The sequence below is a fragment of the Scylla paramamosain genome, chromosome 7 (genome assembly GCF_035594125.1).
Source record: "Scylla paramamosain isolate STU-SP2022 chromosome 7, ASM3559412v1, whole genome shotgun sequence".
NCBI lineage: Eukaryota > Metazoa > Arthropoda > Malacostraca > Decapoda > Portunidae > Scylla > Scylla paramamosain.
In genome coordinates, this window is record NC_087157.1 from 11,075,001 (window position 1) to 11,099,717 (window position 24,717).

At 43.7% G+C, this 24,717-nt stretch overlaps 1 protein-coding gene across 3 annotated transcripts in view; it reads right to left on the minus strand.

Annotated features, from left to right (window-relative positions):
- LOC135101759 (uncharacterized) overlaps positions 1-24,717 on the minus strand; it is a 39,932-nt gene that overhangs the window by 12,976 nt on the left and 2,239 nt on the right. For all 3 annotated transcript variants that reach the window (XM_064006049.1, XM_064006052.1, XM_064006051.1), the window contains exon 2: positions 3,461-5,229. In XM_064006049.1, the coding sequence (XP_063862119.1) occupies positions 3,461-3,509 (49 nt within the window). In that variant the 5' untranslated portion in view covers positions 3,510-5,229. The remainder of the gene's footprint in view (positions 1-3,460; positions 5,230-24,717) is intronic.

A 24,717-nucleotide genomic window follows, 5' to 3' on the forward strand; every position in this document is an offset into this window, starting at 1 on the left:
GTCTGTTTCACGCGTTTTCATCTTAACATATATTTTCTTAACATTCTCCTTTCCTCCTACAGTGAGCGTTTAATTTCTGTTAAAAATCCTTTAATTCCACGTTCATTATTCTGACTATTTCTCTTCCCTACACGGTTGACAAATCCTGCTTCCTCTTCGAGTTTTTTTTCCCTCTTGAGTCTCTCAATCCCTCCTGGACACCTCTCTCTCTCTCTCTCTCTCTCTCTCTCTCTCTCTCTCTCTCTCTCTCTCTCTCTCTCTCTCTCTCTCTCTCTCTCTCTCTCTCTCTCTCTCTCTCTCTCTCTCTCTCTCTCTCTCTCTCTCTCTCTCTCTCTCTCTCTCTCTCTCCCCTTCCTCTCCCTCTACTAGACTACGATTTTTCTTTTCTCTTCCTTTCCTTCAAAATCCCTTCCTGCTCGCCTTCCCCTCCATTATCCCTCATTTCCTCTCCTTCCCTCTATCCGTCTATCCATCCCCCTGCCTCTCTGTCCCTCGTCATTCTCTCTCTCCTCTCCCTCTCGTACTTCCTTACTTTTCCTTCCCCCGTGCTCAAGTCGGCAGTTAGTCTCCGTGACAGGCTGTAATCTTTGAACTAATTCCGGCCCAAATATCCACCTACTTCATTTTTTCCTCTTCATTTGTTCCCTAAAGACCAAACTTGGCGAGAGGAAGGGCGAGAGATTAGTCCTCAAACTCACTTCTTTCCTCCTCCTCCCTCCCTCCACCCGTTCCTCCCTTCCTCTCTCTCCCTCCCTGCCTCATCCTATCTTTCTTTCCCTCTCTGTCAAATCCTCTTGTTTTCTACGTGTCTTTCTTGTCACATTTTCTTTCTAAGGACTGTTTGTTTTCTCTTATCAGTGTTTTCTTAATTATTATCTTTCATTCAGACTGTCGTTGTTTCTGTATGAGTGTAATTCAGTCAGTATCATTCCCGTCATTCCCGTCTCACTGTATCATTGATTCTTAATTAGTGTTGCTTATCTTGTGTGTTTCTGTATCACTATTCTAAATTTTGTGTTGTTTCTCCATCAAATCGTCGTGTTTCCGTGTTCTGCAGCGCATCCTTACAGCCTACTATGTCTTTTGGTAAGAATGATAACACATACACGCACGCACACACACACACACAAGAGGAATAAACAGCAGAATTACAAGCATTTTTATCCATGTAATTCATATCTTATCTCCTCTGCACCAAGTCTTACTTCTCCCTCTGTTTTTCATGTCAAGGAAAAAAAAAAACACATTAGCACATCAACACGTCTTTCTACAATTTTTCCTTTAAAGTAGGAGTAAATTTAATGAAGTAAAACAAAGAACGACTCACACATATATGAAAGGTCCCTTGTGTGTGTGTGTGTGTGTGTGTGTGTGTGTGTGTGTGTGTGTGTGTGTGTGTGTGTGTGCGTGTGCGTGTGTGTGCAGAGGGGCGTAAGGGGAGGAGGAGAGCTCTCATCGTCCTCCTGACACCACCAACAATGAGTCGCCTGAGATAGCGCGGCAGAAAAATAAGTGAAATATGGGTGGCGCTTCCCGCAGAGTTATCCGAGTGAGTGTGTGTTTCGGTCCGGGCGGCTCCGGTCGGGTGGCGGGAGGAAGGGGGCGGAGTGAGGGGTGGAAGGGGACGGGGCGTGCAGCGGAAGGGAAGTGAGATAGTATATGGGGGGAGAAATGGCGTTTACGGGATACGGGAGGGAGGAGGGAGGGTAGGGAGGACAAAAAGATGGGTTAGGAAAGGAAAGGAGGGAGAGAGAAGGGGAGGGAAGAGAAAGCGGAAGGAAGGAAGCTATGGTTGTCACATAAGTAATAAATGTTTGTTGGGTGGCGTGTTGTATGGGGGTCGTAAATTTAGTTATCTTTTCTCAGTTACTTAGAATCCTTCACATATATTTCTTTCCCCTTCCGCTCTGTGTTATTATTATTTTTGTTTCCCCTTACGCTCGGCCGACTCGTATCAGGAGCGTTATGTGGAATTAACTCAGTCACATGGAAAGATATGAATGTTTAGTGCTCGGTTATTCTCATTCAGCTCACCGTCATTTTTTTCTCCCTTCTTTTAGGCAAACACGGATTGACTTTCATGGCTTTAATGTTATTCTTTTAGTTCGTCCACCGTTATTCGGGATATAATGAAACTGATGTCATGGCTCTGAGAGGGTTACGATATGGTATTTTTCAGTGAGTTTCGCTTTATTCTAATTATATTTTCTTATAGTCTTATCCTATTTTTTTCCCATGTAGTAGACGCAAACACTGATTAACATTTGAAACTGATGTATTACTGAAAAGTCAAGATAAAAATGTTCACTGTAGAGTTAACATGACTACAATTACATTCGCTCATTGCTTTATCTTTTTTTTCACGTGTAATGGAAAAAAAAAACACGGATTAAAATTTTAGGCATAATACTGAAGTGAAATAAGGTTAACGTGAAATACTCCAAGAGGGGTCAACTTAGCTCTTTACCCCTACCTTGTATCCTGACCAAGTTTTCCATGTAAGTGTGTGTGCTGTGGACTATGGACTGTCTATGGAGGAAAGAAACTAATATCAGAACCATAAGGGGAGAGAATGGAAGAAGCTTGGCAGGAGAAAGGGAGAGTACAGGGAACAAAAAATGAAGAAGGGAAACGAGTTATGTTCAGGAAAAGAGAATAAATGGAGGAGTGAGACAGATGGATGGAGAGAGATTTAGGGGAAGACGGTACAGTACTTAAAAATGGTATAAAAAAAATTGTAGAGGGAGATGAGATTGATGGAGAAGGAAGGTAAAGTAGGTAAATAGAGACGTAGAATGGGACAGGAGATGATGAGTAATTTAGGGAAGGAGTGTAGATCAAAGGGAACAAGGGGAAGAGAAGAAGAGTGTATTTGATGTAAGGGATGAAGGATGTTGTAGATAATTATAAAATGCATGGGAGAGGATTAAGATAAGAAGGTAGTTAACCAGAAACGTAACAGAGCAAAGGAAATGAGAAGAGGGAAAGGGAAGAAAGGATAAGTAGGTGTGATTTTATGAGAGGAAAGAGCAAGTAGATAACCATGAGATAGAGATGATAAAGAGAGTGAAACGGTAAAAAAAAAAAAAACGGAGGAGAGAAAGTGAGATGTAACATATGAGAAAAATCTGAATAATGAGTTAGTATAGAGAAGTACAATGAGGAACGAGAGTCCGTACATACACCACATACAATGAAACACAAAAGGAACACAAAGAAAAATACAAGCAGCAGCAGCAGCAGCAAACACGTCGAACCCTTACGAAGCTTGTTAACATAAGCTACACTATCGAATCTAAAGCAATACATATAAGATAGTACACCGCCTGAAACACGAAAGAACACAGAGAAAGAGCAAACAACAGTAGACACCTTGACCCTTACGGAGCTGTTTATCTTAAACTACACTATCTAAAGCAAGAAAAGCAAGACACTACGGACGAAGGTTCCTCTTACTTACCGTGGTGGTGGCGGTGGGTGTGGCTGTAATGATGGCTGTTCACCCTCATAATGTCTCCCTGATCTGTCTTTCTTTTCCTTTATTTTCCTCTTTTTTTCCCCTCACGTTGTCCTCTTTTATGGTGGTGCGGCCGGAAGTCTTGCTCAGCGTTCAGATTCTTTATTCCGAGGCGTTACTCTTGCCTGACCACCGTGAACCTCCTCAGCCTCCTCGTCTTCCTCCTCGTCCTCCTTCTGGGCGTCCCATCATTGCCTTCTCATCTTTCCTCGTCCTCAGTGTCTCTCTATTGCCTTATTTGAGACACAATTCTACGTGTATTTCTTTTCCACTGTCGTTTTTTCTCCACTCACTCTCTCAGTCCTTTTAGTGCCTTTGATTTAGTTTTATTTCCGTGTCCGTGGTTCTTCCCGTGCCGCGTTTTTTTTCTTTTTTGTTTTTGTATCTATTTTTCATGCTTCACTATTTTTTCAATTTTTTTTTTGTTTCGGTTTGCTTTGGTTTGTTTAGTTTTGTTGTCTTTTATCGTGTTCTGTTCCTCTGTTTTGCTTTTCAAGTTCATTAGATTATGTTTTTTCTTCTATCGATTACACTTATGTAGGGAGGCACCACATGCTATTATGCATACACACGTACGTACATCCACCATTCACCTTCACACACACACACACACACACACACACACACACACACACACACACACACACACACACACACACACACACACACACACACACACACACACACACACACACACACACACACACACACACACACACCTACACTCCCTTCCCTCCCTCCCGGCCACACACCGCACACTTCATCCACCTTTCAGCCACTCGCACCGCCTCCCTCTCACACGCTCTAGCTCCTCCACAATTTTGGACCATCTCCTCCTTCTCTATCTTTCTGCCCCTCCCTCCCTCCCTCCCGCCCGGCCCCTCCTCCTTCATGCCTCACGGCCTCTCTCTTCACCAGAAAAGCTGACCTGGTGCCGTGCCTCTCATAGCTGCGGTTCACCTAGAGCCAGATTTCTGGTCTTGTTTTCTCTCTCTCTCTCTCTCTCTCTCTCTCTCTCTCTCTCTCTCTCTCTCTCTCTCTCTCTCTCTCTCTCTCTCTCTCTCTCTCTCTCTCTCTCTCTCTCTCTCTCTTTTGAGTCAGGTTTGAAAGGCCCTTCTGGTCCTTCTTCTTCGTTTACTCTCGCCGGCGGCCTATTCTCCCCTTCTGTTCCTTCTGTAGAGCGAGGACACGGGATTCTTGGTCACTGGCATGTCCTCTGGTGTTTCTGATGTCCTGTTCTCCTTTTCTTGTCCTCCCTTTCCTTCTCTTTCTGTCTCTCTCATCAGCATCTCTTGTGTTGATATATCTTTCGTCCTCTTCTTTCTATTTATTTTTTTTTCCCGTTGCTTTTTATTTTCAACTATTGATGTGACTTTGAAAATGCGACTTGATCGTGGTTAAGAGCCTTCAGTGATTTTTATCCTTTAGTATTCCCTCCCATTAGGCACAATTACGTGAGTTGAAGTTCATGATTTTTCTCTTTTACATGTGATTTACCCTTCACTTTTACAACCAGAGGCGTAAATATAAAAAAATAACTCCTCATCGTGATCTTCGGTGCGGTGTGTGCACTCGGAACTGTTTTGACTTATCTTGGTGGTTGTATGGTGAGTGAAGGCTGGCGTCGTGCGGGTGATGGGCTGGCTGGGTTTGTGTGGGTGTGGCGCAGAGAGGTGGGGGTGCTGTGAGGACCCCACGGTGACAGGAAGTACCTAGGGAAGAGGAGGCTTTGTTAGAGAGAGAGAGAGAGAGAGAGAGAGAGAGAGAGAGAGAGAGAGAGAGAGAGAGAGAGAGAGAGAGAGAGAGAGAGAAAAATGCGCAACACCAGAATCTATACAAGAAAAAATACACATACTTAAAATTCATTGGAAATTTGGACGCAACTAACTTCACAGTTTAATATAATGCTGATGTACAGTAAACTTAACGGTGTAAATGCTCTAAATAAGATCAAAGGAGCCTTCATCATGATAATTACAAAATCTAAACTAGTATTATATGATGTAACCAACAGTGTAAAAAAAATGTAAGAGCAGGGGGTCCTCATAAAGAAAATAACAGAATCTCTTCTTACATCTAATCCCATCTTGGCACAGAATCGCCCCGGGAAATTTACGAGTGAGAAGCCATCACAGAACGGTGCTGCTTTCAGGAAAATATTGGCCAGGGGCAGGTTATCGTTGTTCAGAGCTCAGCAGGAGGGCAGTGAGTATGAAGGAGTGTGTGTTTTCTTTTTGTTTTTCATTAATATTTCTTTTAATGATGTACAGCTTTTATGGTCAATTAACTATCCGTCTATCTATGTATCTATCTATCTATCTATCTATCTATCTGTCTTTCTGTCTATATGTGTGGGTGTGTGGATGGGTGTTAAACCTAAGTGATTGTGAATGTGTACCTATAGACTGATGAATGTACTGGATGAGGTAATGATAGTGTGTGTGTGTGTGTGTGTGTGTGTGTGTGTGTGTGTGTGTGTGTGTGTGTGTGTGTGTGTGTTTTAAAGCTACATGTAAATGAGGCTGAAGGTATACAATTTGCGACTTATATCTACGTAACATCGGAAAAGGAAGCTAAAAAGAGATTAGAACAGGTAGATGTGATTTAGGAGTGAAGATTAAGATATGATTAGCTAGTCCATGCCCAGATAAAGACTTGGGTGGGGAGAGGGAAGGTAAGGGAGGGAGTAGGACAGACAGGTGATATATGAAAGAAGATTAAAGTTTAGTTAGTAGCATGCTTAGAGAGGGAAGCTAAAAGAGGGAGTGGAATAGAAGAATGTGATATATAAGTGCAGGTTAAGATTAGTCAGTACATAAGGTTTGCCAGTGAGAGAGAAGCTAAGGGGAGTAGAACAGACAGACGTGATATATGAGTGAAGGTTAAGGTAAGTATAACATTAACCAGGAAGAGGGAAGCTAAGGGAGGGTGCGAACATGCATAAGGGATAGCTGGGGAGCAGAGGGACAGGAGTGGGTGTGCAGTAGGCGTGGCTGGCGACCGTCACAATAAAGTTCAGGTCACATGGATCGTTACTTAGAGGATTTGTGGGGCGAGGCTTCCTTGTTTATGCCAGGACGAGTGCCAAGCGAGTGCCAGCCAGCCGCAGGATCCCGTCAACCCCCTCCACTTGGCACTGACCGACCTCTGCTAAGATTCTACTCCTCTCCTCCATCTCTCTCTCTCTCTCTCTCTCTCTCTCTCTCTCTCTCTCTCTCTCTCTCTCTCTCTCTCTCTCTCTCTCTCTCTCTCTCTCTCTCTCTCTCTCTCTCTTGCGTTTGTCTTCCATCTTTCATTTCTTATATTTTTTAAAGTTGTTTGGCTGTCCATCCATCCATCTTTTCATTTTTCTGTCAGCCTGTTTACCTTTGTATTAGTTTGTTCATTTATCTATCTATCTCTGTCTGTCTGCCTATCTATGAAACTATCTATCTATCTATCTATCAATCTGTCTATCCATCTATCTGTCTATTTATATATTTATCTATGAATCTATTCATCTACCTGTATATATCTGTCTATATTCATGTTTCCCCTCTACCTTTTAATATCAATCTTCCGCTTTTCCTGCCTCTCTTCCATCTTTTCTAATCGCTCTTTCTCTCTTAACTTGTACTCAAAACTCACCCACTTGCTTCCTCTTATTCAGTCCCTTCCAAACCACAGCTCCTCCCTGCCCTCCATTCTCTCTCTCTCTCTCTCTCTCTCTCTCTCTCTCTCTCTCTCTCTCTCTCTCTCTCTCTCTCTCTCTCTCTCTCTCTCTCTCTCTCTCTCTCTCTCTCTCTCTCTCTCTCTCTCTCTCTCTCTCTCTCTCTCTCTTCCTCTCAACGCCACTCCCTCTCCCTTGTACCCTAAACTCAAGCTCCCTCCCTTTGATACAAAGCGTCTTCCCTTTTCCCTCGTTCATCCCTTTCTTCCTCTGCCTGTCTCGCTTACCTGCCCACCTATACAATGATATACAGGATACATGTTAATGATACTCTCTTTCTACATTCTTTTCTTTCTACCCTCATTCATTCATCTTTTTCTCCTTCGCCTCTCTCTCCTTCTTTGTCGTATATTTATTTCCCTCTTTTGCTTTTCACTTTTTATTTACATGTTTTTTTCTTCTTTTTATATTTGTAATTTCATCATGCCATACTTTCTCTTTCGCGTCTTCTCATGTGTTTATTATATTTGGCAGTGATAGGGAAAGGGTTGAATCTCTGAAAGTAGTTTAGGATTCGATGAAAAAAAAAAAAAAAAAAATTGGCTTGTATCTGTTTCATCATCGTCTTGTACTGCGTCCCCCTCCGTTTTCTCTTCTTCCTTTCCCTTCTCCTTCTCCTCTTGTTGTTGTTGTTGTTGTTGTTGTTGTTGTTGTTGTTGTTGTTGTTGATGATCTTTTCTTCTTCTTCTTCTTCTTCTTCTTCTTCTTCTTCTTCTTCTTCTTCTTCTTCTTCTTCTTCTTCTTCTTCTTCTTCTTCTTCTTCTTCTTCTTCTTCTTCTTCTTCTTCTTCTTCTTCTTCTTCTTCTTCTTCTTCTTCTTCTCCTCCTCCTCCTCCTCCTCCTCCTCCTCCTCCTCCTCCTCCTCCTCCTCCTCCTCCTCCTCCTCCTCCTCCTCCTCCTCCTCCTCCTCCTCCTCCTCCTCCTCCTCCTCCTCCTCCTCCTCCTCCTCCTCCTCCTCCTCCTCCTCCTCCTCCTCCTCCTCCTCCTCCTCCTCCTTCTTTTCCTTTCTTTTCCTTTTCTTCTTCTATATCCTCCTCCTCCTCCTCCTCCTCCTCCTCCTGCTCGTGGTCATCCCCGTTCTTCATTAGTCCAAGTGTTCCTCCCATCAGATCAATCAGCTGGTGCGGGGTTTGTGTCTCTCATTTGTTCCTCTTTCATCTTCCTTCATTAGCTTCCTGTTTTTTAGTCTCACTTTCATGTTTTAATTGGATTTTTTATTTCTTTCCTTTTTTTGATACTTCAGAATGTTTAGAAGAGGTCTCTCTCTCTCTCTCTCTCTCTCTCTCTCTCTCTCTCTCTCTCTCTCTCTCTCTCTCTCTCTCTCTCTCTCTCTCTCTCTCTCTCTCTCTCTCTCTCTCTCTCTCTCTCTCTCTCTCTCTCTCTCTCTCTCTCTCTCTCTCTCTACTCTTTCCGTACCCTAATAGAGATTTGATATATTTCCATTCACTTTAAAACCTCAGAAATAATTTTTAAACTCGGCCAAGAAAAAAAAAAAGTGAGGGGGGAAAATGAAACGCGAGAGACATTAGAAAAACAATAAAAAGGGCGAGAACTTGTGGTAGGAATATATGGATTTCCCCCTTCACTCCCCCTCCCTCCCAAAAAAGACAGAAAAGACAGGAAATGAGCACAGAAAACGGAAAAAAATGAGAAAGAATAAAGGAAATGAGTAAACAAGGAAGAGAAATTTAAAAGAAAAAGGAAATTAGCAAAAAAAAAAAAAGAAAATAAAAGGAGGGGAACAATACTAGTACTTAGGCATGCAGAGTGTGTAGCTTCTGTGTGTGTATGTATGTATGTATGTAGGAGAGGAAGGATAAGGGGGGTAGGGCGTGGGGGAAGAATTTACGAGGCCTTGGCACTGTTCATTACCACCCAAGAGGCACTACACAGGCCTAGGGTGCCAAAGAGTGCCAGTGGGCGGGGTCAAGGAGAAGGAAGAGTCGCTTGGGTTCCTCTCTCTCTCTCTCTCTCTCTCTCTCTCTCTCTCTCTCTCTCTCTCTCTCTCTCTCTCTCTCTCTCTCTCTCTCTCTCTCTCTCTCTCTCTCTCTCTCTCTCTCTCTCTCTCTCTCGTCAGTCTTGGCTTTGACTTTGTCTTTTATTCTTGTTTTCGTTGTGCTACTCATTATTCTCCTCTTCCTCCTCCTCCTCCTCCTCCTTGTTATCATCGTCGTCCTCCTCCTCCTTGTCCTCCTTACCAGTTACATTGTCCTCATCTCGTCTTTGTTCTCCTCTTCCTCCTTCTCCTTCTCCTTCTCCTTCTCCTTCTCCTTCTCCTTCTCCTCCTCCTCCTCCTCCTCCTCCTCCTCCTCCTCCTCCTCCTCCTCCTCCTCCTCCTCCTCCTCCTCCTCCTCCTTCTCCTCCTCCTCCTCCTCCTCCTCCTCCTCCTCCTCCCATATGTTTTCATTATTACTGCTCCATAAAGGAAACGTTGCATCAATAAGAGTCTTTTTCGTCATTGTTTCGACGTGGGAGCTGAAACAGCCCGAGGAGGCGGCGTGTGGGCGGCGGTGGTTGGGGGGTGGAGGAAGTTACGTCAGGTTGGTGCTGGGATGTCTTGGTGCTTCTGGTGCTATTCGGCTCTGCTGTGTGGTATTTGGCTCTATTTGTGGCCCTAATTGGCTCACCTTTTTGCTACTTCTCTCTCTCTCTCTCTCTCTCTCTCTCTCTCTCTCTCTCTCTCTCTCTCTCTCTCTCTCTCTCTCTCTCTCTCTCTTTCTATGGCTATACTTGGCTCTACTTGGTGCTAATTGGTTCATCTTATTGTTACTTGGTACTTTCTGCTACTCTGTTCTCCCTCTCTCTTTCCATTAGTGTTTATGACTCGACTGCAGAATGAAAGTTCTTATAGTTAAGTGAGTGTTAAGCCATGTACCTCGCTGGCTAGGGTCGTCCAGGCAGTACTGCTGGCTTACAAGGTCACAACTCGTCGGATTACGTCTCGGGCCAAGTGTTCCAAGTGAAATGTGTGACTGCAGTGTGAAGGGAGGCGGGCCCAAAATGTCATACTTGGACTAAGATTGTCTGTTTTGATGTAAGAAGATTAGTCACTATAAATGAATAAAATAAAAAAAAATCTGATTGAATTTTTTTCTCAGACGTTGAAGAAAAAAATCTTGTAAATTGCTCTCGACTTTTGGAAAATATCTGTGTACAAATTTGCATTCAACCGTATTTGCTACTCTTTTTTGCAACTATGGCCGTGGAAAAAAAAGTTTTATAAATTCCTCCCAACTTCACTTGTACTTGCTACTGTTTCGTTACTTTTGGCGCTGAAAAGTCCTGAAAATTCCCCTCTTCCCTCTCAAATTCCACGCGATACTGGAAAAATATATTTACAAATTTCCGTTCATCCGTATTTCCTACTATTTCTCTACTGTGGCGGTGGAAAAAGCCTTGAATATTCCTCACTTACCGCTCAAATTCCACGCGACATTGAAAATATGTTTACAAATACCATTCATCCCTACGCGCTACTGTTTTGCCACTAAGGCGTTGAAAAAAAGTCCAGCAAAATCCTCCCTCACCGCTGCTCGTATACTCGATGATAAGGTTTATGCCTCGTGCCATTCTTCTTTATATTCTTCTTTACGTGTTCGTTTCAGCGTGACGCACTCAGTCAGCCTGGCGGTGGTCGTAACGCTTGGGGCACGAGTGGGCTTCTGGTCGTTGTGAAGTGAAAAGAAAACACGGTAAAAAGAGAAACACTTCTGTCAGTTCGGCCAAAAGGGACCGCCGCTCGGGAGGGTGGGCGAGACGGGTGACGAGCTGGGGAAGGGAAGGGAAGGGAAAAAAAGTAAGGAAATAGAAAACTCGTGTTGTTTCCGAATATGGGAGAAGAATACCACCACCACCACCACCACCACCACCACCACCACCACCACCACCACCTCCATCACTGTCTTCACCACTACTGCAGATAGTTTCATCACACGTTCTTGGTTTCTAGTGATGTGTATGGAGCGGGAAGGGAGCAGCGTTTTAATGGATAATGCCTTGTGGAGGGTAAAAGTCCTCAGATACATGAGAATGATGACAAACGAAATTAATTGGAACAGTATATCGTATAAGTTTAAGGATAAGAGAGAGAAGGAGGTTATACAAGAGGATGAGATACAATAAGGACAGCTCAGATACCAAAGGGAACAGCAGATCCGTAAAGCCTTTGATGATAAGCGAAGAAAAATAATAATTGCAATGGTATATCATATAAGGAGGAGGAGGTATGAAGAGATACAACAGGAGCTCTTCAAATACCAAAGAGAACAGCGGATCAGCAAAGTTTAGTGCAGCGGGTAAGGCAAGGCAGACAGAAGTGGAGGCACGCTGAGGATTGCAAATATAACTCTTCCAAAGGCCAAACAACGCTCGCCGCCCATGGAGAAGGGAAGGAGATGGGAGAGAATAAAGGGAGGGAAGGAGGAGGAGGAGGAGGAGGAGGAGGAGGAGGAGGAGGAGGAGGAGGGAAGGGTCCAGCGGGCAGCGAGCACAACAAATCTCCGGCTAACGGGACCACAACTCCTCGCTAAAGTTTTAGTCCTGGCGTTAAAGTTAATAGATTTGGTTAACGTCTTGTTATTGGATCTGCTTCCTCTTGTCGGTGGCGGCGGCGGCGGCGGAGGTGGTGGCGATATTTTTGCCGGCAAGGGCGTGTTGTTTGTTGTTGTTGTTGTTGTTGATGTTGTTGTTGTTGTTGTTGTTGCTATTGTCGTTGTTGTTGTTGTTATCCAATGCAGTGCAGTGGAGATAAAGTTATTGTTCTTGTTGTGTTGGTGGATAGTGGTGATGGGGAGGCGAGCTGAGGTATTGTTATGGTGGTGATGGTGGTGGTGGTGGTGGTGGGTGGGGTCTTGAAGGACTGTGGTATCGTGGAGACAAAAATAGCGGAATGAGTTTTAAAGATTTTCCGTCAGTGTCTCCTGTGATTGTGTATCCTTGTGTCGTGTATTGATCGTGTCCCGTCCAGGACCCGAGCCGGGGGGAGGTTGCACAATCATCTCTTATTTTGTCTCAACTCTTCTGTGCCTTTCCGTTCAGCGCGGTAAAGTACTGGGCGGGCGTTCCCCTCGGCAGGTCTGACCCGAGCCCACGCCAGGTCGGGCGGCGCCGGCCTGGCTGCTATAAGCTGGAAGGTGCTGGTCGAGATAACAAGAAAATATCGTCCCATGAAATCTTTGTGTTTGTTCAAGCGAATGTTTTCGCTTTTCTTTCGCCGAGGTAAAGTGAAACTTTTTTTCATAGTAAACTGCACCTGAGTGATGATGTGGCCGCCGCGCCTGAAAGGGAAGGAGTCTGTGTATACACCGCCAGGCCGTGGCTGCCATATAAGTTTTCACGCGTGCACTTGGCTTCTGGTGGCAGCGACCGTGGCCACGTGTGCCGCCGTGTGCCCGAGCAGTGCCGAGGCTACTGGGGGAGGAGGGCGACACGCCAGCCGTCCCCAGACAGACGGTGCTCGTCCCGCAGCTTGGACTTGAGCAAGGGGGTGGCAGGAAGGGAGGGGCATGGGGAGGGAAAGGGTGGCAGCAGACCTTCCTCAGCGGCGCCGTCTGCCACGCGACTCACCAACACAATTGTTCGTCTATTTTTTGTAGCGCTTCTGACCCCCTTCCGTCCCGCCGGCACGCCAAGAAAAGTTTTGAGGAACTTAACCCATTATACACCGCTTCTTTTACAGCTTCCTCTTGTCCTTTTATCTCTTTTATTTCCTCTGCTACCGCCGTCTTCTTTTGGGGCTTATCGTCGCCCAGAATCTTGAAAGGGACGCCGCACTTATGCCTGCCGTCTGAACCTCCTGTAACCTCCGTAGCACATTCCTGCCGAGGCTTGGGTACTGCTAGAGACTTGGAACGCGCGGTGACCTTGAGAACTTTGAGTCGTGTGGTGTTACAAAGCACGCTCTTAACCTAGAAAGCTACACACAGCTCCTGAAAGTTACTCCAGCTCTCAGGAACTATAACTCTAAGGCAGGAATGAATTGTAGATAAAATTTAGGGTGAAAAAGAGCTCATTACAAATTAATATCTGAAAATTCTATACTGGAATTCCATGTAGAACTTTATTTTTTGTTTATTTATTTATTTATTTATTTATTTATTTATTTTTTGCATGTAAACTCGTTGTTGTGAATCTGACCATGCTGGCGAGCACACACACACACACACACACACACACACACACACACACACACACACACACACACACACACACACACACACACACACACACACACACACACACACACACACACACACACACACGTCCACATTAGCGGTATCTCTTTTCCTCTCTTCCATTCCCGAGTGTGTGGATCGAGGCAGCCCTGAGACCCTCCCCCGGGACGCTATCAATTATCAGCTTATCAGTGTCTTCCGCGTGGTTAGCGGCGACACCCGGGCAGCGACGGGCCGAGCGTCGCCCCGCAATGCCGCTCTATCTCGGCCCTTCGTCATCACGCTTAACCTGGCAGCGACTGAGAGAGAGAGAGAGAGAGAGAGAGAGAGAGAGAGAGAGAGAGAGAGAGAGAGAGAGAGAGAGAGAGAGAGAGAGAGAATATGGATGACGCTCAAAAATTACATAACAACCCGTGAAATTGAATTAGAGAAAGAGGCAACAGAAAGTATCCATGAGTTCATTAAAGACAGAAAACTCCAACAAACAAACAAATACAGAAACAAAACCAGACAGACAGACAGACAGACAGACAAAACAGGCAGGGAAACAGGCAAACACAGGAAGACAGATACAGACAAATGAGCAAGCACAGACGGAGAGGCGGATCAACAGTCAAACCGAAAGAAAGACAGACAGACAGGGGAGAGAAAGAACTGAAAGGCATTGAGGAGAGATATAAAAGGGGTGAAAAAAAAGGGACATGGGAGGAGGATATGGGAGAAGGAAGAGGAAGAGGAGGAGGAGGGCATGGTATGAGAGGTATGAGGTATGTGACGGTGACTGAAAGGTATGAGGTTGGAGGGCGGGGAACTGACGGACATTGGAGTAGGAGGGAGTTGGCTGAGGATATGTAAGGAAGGAGAGTATGGTGTGAGAAGTATGGAGGCTGAGAGATATACAGTACAGGACAGAGGCTAGAGACACGGGAGATAGAGGGCGGGAGCTGAGAGGTATAGGGCAGAGGGCTGGGGGCTGCCAGGTGTGAGGGGGGAAGGAGGGAACAGAAGCTGAGAGGCATGGAGTAAGGGACGCAGGATAGAGGTATGGGAATGGGAGAGTAGGGTCTGGAGGGGTATAGGCAATGGGGGTGGGGTACTAAGGGGTCGACAAGTCCTCACCATGTCTAACACTGGCCCCGGGGAGTGAGTTCCCTTGTAGTGGACCAGTACGACCACTCACACCTCCCCTCACTCCCCTCTCCCTTCTCTCCCCTCTCACGCACTACACATTCGTCCCTTGCTTCCCACACTGCCTCTCACTCTCTCTAACTTAATGTACTCTTCTACTTTTCTCTCTTTCATCTCTGTATTACTTTTCTGTTTTTAGTGTTTTCTATGAAGCTTTTTTTTTTCTCTGCAGCGTTTCCTATTATTATCATGTTCATTATCGTCATCTTGATCATCATCAGTGTACCAGGACAGAAATTAAATATATTGGACATTAAATCATGAATATTATTAATAGGTGTTAGATAAAGAACTTAACATATGATAATGTACTGCATTTATCATAATTCTGTCTTTCTCATCGAATATGCATGATTGAATTATATGAACAGGAAAGTGAAAAAAAATACTATACTGAAAAAATATTTTGAAGAAAATAGAAATACAACAATCCAGGAATTTTATGCATCTGTTGGTTTCCCTTCCTATTTTCCGAGACATACTTGGACGACAGAGAGAGAAAACTTTCCCTTCCATATTGCAGTTTATTTTTTCCCTCGCCCTTCCTTGCCTACACTCTACTGTAACACTGCCATTTAAAGGGAAAAGTTTTGAATATTATCTAGTAACACAGGAAGCTCCAGCCGGACAAGAAAGCTCGTGACACACATCTTGCCTGACGCTAGACCTTCCCTTGCTGGTCACCCACCTGTTCACTTGTTTATGCCAACACCTGTCCTCTCCACACCTGTTTGTGCCTATGTATACCTGTCCAATTTATACATGCACATAACTATTCACACCTGTTTATTTCTACAACTTTCCATCCTTACACATGTTTATATCTAGACCTATACACTTGTTCACAAATACACCTGTCCACTTAAGAATATAAGATAGGAACATAAGACAATAAGGGAAGCTGTATAAAATATATCTGCTCATTTTCAAACATATTTACCTATTTTCATATTCTCAAACACCTATTTTACCTCAAGCCTTGTATCTATTTACCCTTTTAATACTGTAACACTTGTAACTAAACACCAAACCACACACACACACACACACACACACACACACACACACACACACACACACACACACACACACACACACACACACACACACACACACTCATTAAAACACACTAATTTACACATTACCAATATACACCTAACATTTATAAATCAAAAACCAAAATACCCTCACATTCATATTTAATACCCTGCATATATTCACCTTTGTATACTCAAAACCTCACGAATGTACCACGCCTCAATGCTAAGTCACACTCTTTACCAATACACGTTACAAGCCAACACATATAAATCTAAAACCAAAATCCCCACACTCTCATATTCTTCATCACTTTAAAACTCGATATGAAGGTTTAGCTGACGTAACATATATTTCCATCCTCTCACCGTGTCTCTCTATCATTTTCTGCCTGCGTGGGTGCTTCCCTGCCTTCCTTCCCTCACCGCGGGAGATACACCTCGGCATTCTTTACATCAGGAAACCATTTGTGGGCGCAGGAAGCCGTATCGATCCCGGTTAAGGTGACACTGTTGCCGACTTTCCCAATAGTTACGTTTTCGACACGTCTCTGGAAGCTGCGCCGGCGGGTTTATGAAGTCCCTCGAGGATGAATAAGCGATCGGCACTACTCCTCTTCCTCCTCCTGCCTCGTCTTCGTCTCTTTGCTATTCCTCCTTTCTCGTTACTTCTCTTTGTTCTTTCTACCTCTTTCTCTCTCCCTCTCTCTCTCTCTCCATCTCCGTCCGTCCTGTTCATGTCTTTGTCTCCTTCTCTTTGATTTTTGTAATGCTCCTTAATTTGTTCCTGTTTCTTTGTCTTTTTTTTTTTTTGTCGTTGTCTTTCTTCGTTTTTCGTTGTTGCCACTTTTTTCTTTGCTGCTATTGTTGTTGTTTGTTGTTGTTGTTGTTGTTGTTGTTGTTGTTGTTGTTGTTGTTGTTGTTTTCTTCTTGTTCTTGTTGTTGTTCTTGTTTTTCTTATTCTTTTTATTCTTCGTCGTCATCATCATCATCATCCTCATCACTGCCATCGTAAATAAGGAAGATGTCATCCTTTTCCTCCTTCTCCTCCTCCCCTATTTCTGTTTCATCTCCAACTCTTCGTCCTCGTCATCGTCCCCGTCATCCCCGTGGCTGCTTCCCTCCTCTTGCCGTAACAAGATACAACACTGCCAACACAGGCGTGGGGAGCACAAACAGGTGTCCCCTTCGCTCCTCGCACATCAACTTTCCATCTCCTGTCTTATACATCAATGAAGAGAAAGATACTAAACGGGATGACCTCAGGGTTTATATCTTCCCGCAGAAAGCAAGGCGTAATTGCCATTATTAACAACGTGAGGACCAGCAGTCACTACCACCACCGTCACCATTACTTTCTCCTCCTGCCACTGATTAAAACACGTAATGTCCAAGATTACGAAATATTTAACAGAGACCGGAACCACGAAAATAAACGGTGAATGAATACGTTTTCTAATTTAGATGGTGTAGTTTCTTTCCAGTTAAGAATAATAAAAAAAAGAAGAAAAAAACGAAAAACCTCATAACTGTTTCTTTCTCTCTTTTCTTCTCCTTTTCTTTTTTTCCTTGCCTTTCCTTTCAGATTTTTTTTTTTTTAATAGAAAGCGTAACCACAAAAGAAACGGTGAATGAATAAGTTTTCTAAGGTGTTTTCAAGTTATAAATGAAAACAAACTAAAAAACCTCGCAACTGTTAACTTGTCCCCTTTCCTTTTTTTTCTTTTCTTTTCTTCTTCCCTCTGAATCTTACTAATGCAATGATAACAGCAGCTTTCACGATTATCTTCGAAAGGATATAGTTAGTTATTAGGAAAAAAGAAAAAAAAAAGATAAAATTTAAACACCATGAATTAGTTACAAACACAGAAGGCACAACGACAGCCAGAGAGAGACTGAGAGAGAGTGAGAGAGGAAGGAAAGCGAAGGAGACCGGGAGGGAGAGGGAGAGGGAGAGGGAGAGACCAACGGAATTCAGACGGTCCAGCTGAATTAGAATAGAAACAAACTTAGGGAGATGAAGAGGAAACAATGAGAGGGAGTGAATAATGAAGCACTGCAGATGAATAAAGTTAAGGAGAGGAGGAACATGCAGAGAGAGAGAGAGGGAGAGAGAGAGAGAGAGAGAGAGAGAGAGAGAGAGAGAGAGAGAGAGAGAGAGAGAGAGAGAGAGAGAGAGAGAGAGAGAGTGCAGAAGTGACCGGAGTGAGTTAGGGTGTAATAGGGATAAGTAATCGGTGACAGAACAGGAGGCGGCAGAGGCAAGGGCAGGGAGGAAGGGAAGGGTGAGTGGTCGCGAGAGAGAGGAAGAGGAAAGGGAAGTGGTGAGGACAGGGAGGAAGGGGAAGGGGAAGGGGAGAAGGAGAAAGTCGAGTGTTAGATATAGAAGGGTAGGGAAAGAGTGACTGATAGGGGGAAGAAGGAAGGATATGGAGAATGTTAAGGAGAGAGAGAGAGGAAGAAGAAGAGTAAGAGATAGAGAAAAGGGAGAGGAGGATTAAAGGAGAGTAGTAAGGAGAGGGTAGAAGAGGAAGATTGACTGGTAGATATAAGAGGGAAATAGAAAAGAGGAAAACAATAACAAGGAAAAAAAAGGGAAAAGTGAGAGAAACAGTGAAGGGAGGTAGGGAAAAATTAGTGTTGATGACAAGGAGGAAAGCAAAGAGTGACTGATGCCAGAGAAGAATCACAAATAGAAAACGAAAACTGCAAGGTAAAAGAAAACTCCAGAAATAAAGTGACAAGAGTAATTATGAAGGTAATATGATAGAAACAATAGGAAATAGGATGTGATTAGGTAAGAACAAGGGCAAGAAGAGAGGAAGGGCGTGTATCAGGTGCTGGGCTGGGGTTGGGTAAGGTGTGGGTGTGGGAGGGGTGAAGTAAAAGGTGTATTGGCCACACGGGTTTACAGCAAGAGGATCGGGTTTCAGATATCGAGCACTTCACGCCGTCTCTGTATCGGCTCCCTGGCTTCTGATTGACCCTCGCAGCTTAATTATCCTCGACGAAGGTGTGTACGTGTGTATGTGTGTGTGTGTGTGTGTGTGTGTGTGTGTGTGTGTGTGTGTGGTGTGTGTGTGTGTGTGTGTGTGTGTGTGTGTGTGTGTGTGTGTGTGTAGTTTGCATGGTCTATGTACATTTCTTGTCTATGTATTCTTATTTGTTAAGATTTTGTTTTCTTATTCTGTATACTGTGTGTGTGTGTGTGTGTGTGTGTGTGTGTGTGTGTGTGTGTGTGTGTGTGTGTGTGTGTGTGTGTGTGTGTGTAACTACTGTATTATTCGCCATGAACACCTAAAGCAAATTTGAATATAAATATGGTAAATAAATAAATAACTTGTCAAGGGAACAAATAAATAAGATTACAGATAAAGAGCTGCATAAAAAGTAGAAAGACAAGTTAAAAAAAAAGAAAAAAAAAAAGAGGGCGAGGAAAGTGGGAGAGACGGTGAGGGAAGGAAGCCAAGTTGACGAGATGAACCTTTGGCAGTGAGGAGAGCTGGACAGGTCACCAAGGCATCGCTAAACCCACATTTAGGGCGGGGGTGAGGCAGCGCTGGTCACCATTCCAGAGGAGATGAGAAAAGTTCCATTAAATGTGAACCAGATGATGGCAGTTCGCTGGTCATTAGGCGTCGGTGCAAGATGTTACCGTTGTGGCAGTATTTTAGGCATGAAAGAGGCCGACCAAAAAGAAAGAAGAAAAATGCTGCAGTGTCGCTGCTCCCGAAATTAAAAGTTAACTAGAGGAGAGAAAGTCCAGAATACATAGAAGTTGATTTAGTGGTAGAGATGTGCTGGTGCTCGTCACCTGAAGTGAATGCCATGAAGGATGCAACAACAACAACAACAACAACAACAACAACAACAACAACAACAACAACAATAATAATAATGAAGGAAAACCGTCAGGTCGTTGATCACACCTTCAGGAGCGTCAGGGATACAGGAAGGTCACTCAACACGGAGACCATAGATCTGAGGCTTAATTTTTCCCCTGGGGCGTGAGAAGCGGTGGCGGCGGCGGCGGTGGTGGTGGTGGAAAAGGCATGAGGGGAAAACTAAATCAAGGAGGGAAGGTGCTTTGTTTTGTGATTAGACGAACACTTTGTTTGTCTTCTGTACAGTCACGTATAGAAGTCGAGTAACTTATCATTAATTTTCACTGTGTTTAACATTTACTCAGTCTGATGCCTTTTGATCTGCGTAAAATCGAGTAGTTATCAAGTTTTCTAAGACTAGCAGCATATCAAAGAACTTGACATGTATTTCCCGACATTTATTTTCTCTGTGTGCCTTAATGTAGTCTGAGAATTCATTAGAATATAGCAATTAGCAGGTTTTCAGAGACTGCTACCAAATCAGAGAACTTAAGATTTAAGGAAAAAAAAAGTAGAGATGATTGCAAGTTACTCGACATCCGAAAACAATATGTATTTTCCCGATGTGTCTTGATGTAGTCTTGGCTTGAAGGTCAAGGCCTGCGGGGACACGAGGTCACGCGCCTCGCCACAAGCTGTCACCTTGAGAGGACTTAGACTCCCGGCTATTTCTGATCTCCTGTCCTCCCCTCTCCTCCTCTCCTCTCCTCCTCTCCTTTCCTCATCAGAAGCGGGCTTAGCGGCGCGGCGCGGAAAATTTGCTATTGATTTGATCTCGTGGACCAAAGATAGGTATAAAATGAAGTTATCATGGTTTTTATCTTTATCACCGGGACAAGTTGATAGGAGTACTGATATGAGGTTCACTCTCCAGAGCCAAAGGACAGATTATATATAACGATGAAGTTGCCTTTCAATGCTTTTAAGATAACTGTTTTTATTAATTACTCTTAAACTATTCCGTGAACCAATCAGACGAAACACCGTTGTCTTAAATATATTAACTACTGAGTGGCTGAAGATTTGTTAAGACACGTAAAAAGTACCGGTGCAATAAAGACTTGAAGCACTGTTATATCACTGCACTGCTCCACTGTCCCTCTACGCTCCTCTTTTCTCTTCATTCCCTCATCTTGTTTGCTCTATTCTTCCTCCACCATGTTTTCCTGTATTCATTCTCCTCACCCATTCCTTCCTATTCACTGTATCCATATATACCTATCTTTTCCTAATCAAAAATTCTTCTCACAGGCCTTTCCTTCTTCCTTCTTCCTTCCCTCCCTTCCATTTTCCCTTTCCTTTCTCCGCTCCATCGCTCTCTTCACTATCTCTATGTATTATATTGCCTTATTTATCCAATCTTATCCATGCTTATATTTTCCTTTTCACTATCCTTTTCTCTCTTTCCCTTCTCCCCTCAACCATTTCTTCACAACAGTGTATTTCCCTTTATTCTAAATAACATTACTTCTTGATTCGCTTTCCCTCCTTATCTACGAGTATATTTCCTAACTTTTCCCAAAGCATTCTTCTTCTCTCTCTCTCTCTCTCTCTCTCTCTCTCTCTCTCTCTCTCTCTCTCTCCTCTCTCTCTCTCTCTCTCTCTCTCTCTCTCTCCTCCTCTCTCTCTCTCTCTCTTCTCTCTCTCTCTCTCTCTCTCTCTCTCTCTCTCTCTCTCTACACTTTCTTCCTTCCTTCCCTGCCTCCCCTCCTTCTCTCTTTCTCCCTGTCTTCTTCCTTCACTTCCCTCCTTCTCTGCCTTCCTCTCCCTATCTATCTCCTTCCCTTTCTCCATATCTCCCCTCTCTTCTTGCTTCCCTATCTCCCTCCCTTCGTATCTCTCTCCACCTTCTCTTCCTTCCTACTTGCCTCCCTCCTTCTCTCTTTTCCTCCCTCTCTTCTTCCTTTTCTCTCTCTTCTTCCTTCTCTCTCTCTCTCTCTCTCTCTCTCTCTCTCTCTCTCTCTCTCTCTCTCTCCTCTCTCTCTCTCTCTCTCTCTCTCTCTCTCTCTCTCTCTCTCTCTCTCTCTCTCTCTCTCTCTCTCTCTTCCTCTCTCTCTCTCTCTCCCTTCTTTCTTTCTCCACCTTCATTCCTTTCCATTCTCTCCTTCCCTCTTTCTCTTCCTTCTCTCCTTATTGCTTGCCTCCTTCTTCCCTTCTCCCTCTTTTCTTCCTTCCCTCTTTCTCTTTTTTCTCTCCTTCCTGCTTGCCCCCTTCTTCCTTTCTTCCTCCTCTTTTCGTCCTTCCTTCCTCCTCCTCCCTCTCTTCCTTCCGTATCTTCTTCCTTCCCTCATTCTCCTCCCTATGTCCCTCCTCCCTCCTCTTTCCTTCCCTCCATATCTCTCCCCTCCCCTCTCATTTTCCCTTTCTCCCTCCTCTACCTCCCTTCCTTCCTCCCACCTGCTCTCCCCCAACCACGGTCCCACCTCAAGGGTTCAAAAATGAATCAAGCGAACCCTCTCTGGTAAGACTCTCGACTCGGGATTCATTAAGGTTCGGAGTTTTTGTCTCGCTGGTTCGTTTCGGTGTGTTTTGGTTCACAGTAGACTCGCCGCTAACTTCTCGGGGTAATGTCGAGTGAGAAACTGTGGTATTTTATTTTATTTATTTTTTTATTTAGTTTTTGGTTAGGCAGTGAAAGTTTGCGGTTAATTGTGACTGTGTGTGTGTGTGTGTGTGTGTGTGTGTGTGTGTGTGTGTGTGTGTGTGTGTGTGTGTGTGTGTGTTCATTTCGGTAACTTGCTGGAAATCTGAAAAAAAAAAAAAATCGAGGAAAGAATACATGCATACAGAGAGAGAGAGAGAGAGAGAGAGAGAGAGAGAGAGAGAGAGAGAGAGAGATTGAAGAGTTTTGTTTCCTTTGATACACTGCTCTTCCACACTGTTCTGTCACATTACCCGTCACCGCACTCCCGTCACACTGCTCTGTTATAATGTACCGTCACACTGTACCGTCACACTCCTTGCAACACTGTCCGGCCTCATTGTTACATCACAGTGAACAACCAACCATTCCACCACACTCTCCCGTCACAATATTCCGTCACACACAACCACCTGCACTACTCTACCACACCTTCCGCGCTTCTGCAGTATTTTTCAGCTTCCTCCCGTCACAATCTAGTCACCGACACCCTTGCATTCCCGTCCTGGTCCTCCGTCACACTTCCATCCCGTCACACTTTCCCCTTCACATCCCCATCACCATTTACTACACAAATTCACTATACTACTATCCTATTCCCCCATCACATCCTCCCCCGTCACACCTCCCCGTCACACTCCCCCCCCGTTACATTCCCGTCACATCCTCCTTCCTTGGCGTTATTATTTCCCCTCACCCCCAGGAGAAACTCAGACCTTTAGTTAACATTCCATAATGACCTTTGCACCTGCAGCGTCCCCGGCGGGAGGTGGCTGCGGAGAAGGGAAGGGAAGGGAAGGAGGTGAGGGTAAAGGAGGGAGGAATAGGAAGTGAAGGGGAGAGACAAAATTGAGAAAGTGGTAGATGAAAGGATAACAAAGGAAATGGAATGGAATGGAAGGGAAGGGAAGGGAAGGGAAGGGAAGGAAAGGAAAGGGGAGATGTGGATGAGGGAAGGAGGAAATGGTGGTGGAGAGAAGCAGAGGATATAGTATATACAAGGATGATGAAGGGAAGGGAAGGAAAGAGAGGGAGAACGAAGGAGATAGAGGAAGTATAAGAGAGAGGCAGAAAACTGATAAATAGTAGATGCAAGGAAAAGAAAAGAAAACGAAAAGAAAGGAAGAGAGGGAAATTATGAAAAGGGAAGCAGTTGAGAATAAAAGATGGAGGAAGTGAACAGTGATGAATACCATGCAAAGAGAGAAAGAGGAATATAAAAGCATAAACACAAAATAATGAAGAAGGATATGAAAGTGGAGGGAAAAAAAAAAGAGATATAAGAAAGAAAAACAAATAAAAAAAAGAAGGGAAAAAGGTGAAGGCGATGAAAGGATGTGGGGAATGATACGATAAGAAGGAAGAACGAGGAATATGAGGAGAAAGTGGATACAAGGAGAATGAAGGAGAAGGGAAGCGAAAGAAAGGTGAAGGCGAAGACGGGAGAAAATGCGTGATGAATAGGAGAAGGAGGAAAAGTGGAGCATAATTACGATGAGAAAAAGATGAGGATGAATATGAAAGAAAAAAATGTGGATAAATGAAAGGAGAGAACAAGAAGAAATGAACACAGATATATGAAAAAGAAAAAAAGGACGAAAGAAAAGAATATAAAGAAATAGAGAAGAAAAAGGAGAAAGTGCACGAGTAGGTAGAGAGATGCTGAAAATCATAGAAAAAGACGAAACACTCACAGAAAAAAAAAACTAAACTAAACTAAAAAAAAAAAATAATAAATAAACTAGTAAGGTAGAGAATGAATAAAACAAAACACAAATATTAGCGAGAATACAATGGACTAACATGGATAAACAGGGAAAGACAAACAATAACAAAGAGACAGAGATGTTTGGAATAATATAAGGAAATAAATTGAGGGAAAAAAAAAACAATGACAGAAAAACAAGAGAAAACATCGAAAAATTACCGAGAATATAACAAACTCTCATATCTAAGGAGACAAAGACGAGCAGTGACATAAAGAGACGGGAAAGTGGTGGAAATTATGCAACGGAAGAGGAAACATAATAAGGACAATATCTGTAATAGGCAATAAGGGGAGGAATGGGAAAGTTAACGAGTGTATGGGGGACTGCCTTGCATAAAAGAGGGAAAGATGCGTAATGCCACGTTTAGTATGCAGATGAGCGAGACACAGTGGCGGATATGAGAGGCGCAGGAAGCTTGTGTATTGTTTTGTATTCTGCTTGTGGGAGGAAGCTGTGATTTGAGCTGGTTAAGACAGAATACTATAGACAGGTTTGTGATTTACTTGTTTTCGGGAGTGGCAAGAGAGCGAAAGTGTAAGAGAGAGAGAGAGAGAGAGAGAGAGAGAGAGAGAGAGAGAGAGAGAGAGAGAGAGAGAGAGAGAGAGAGAGAGAGAATTTCGTATGGCAATTCTTATTTTTACTGTTTTATTTATTTACCTATTCATTTATATGTTTATTTATTTTAGTTTCATTTCGTTTCGTTTAGTTTAGCTTAAATCACTGGCATTTCTTCAGTGCATTACTTTTTTTAATTTGTCAAACTTGTTACTTTTTTCGTCCATTTAATAAGACTCCTGTAC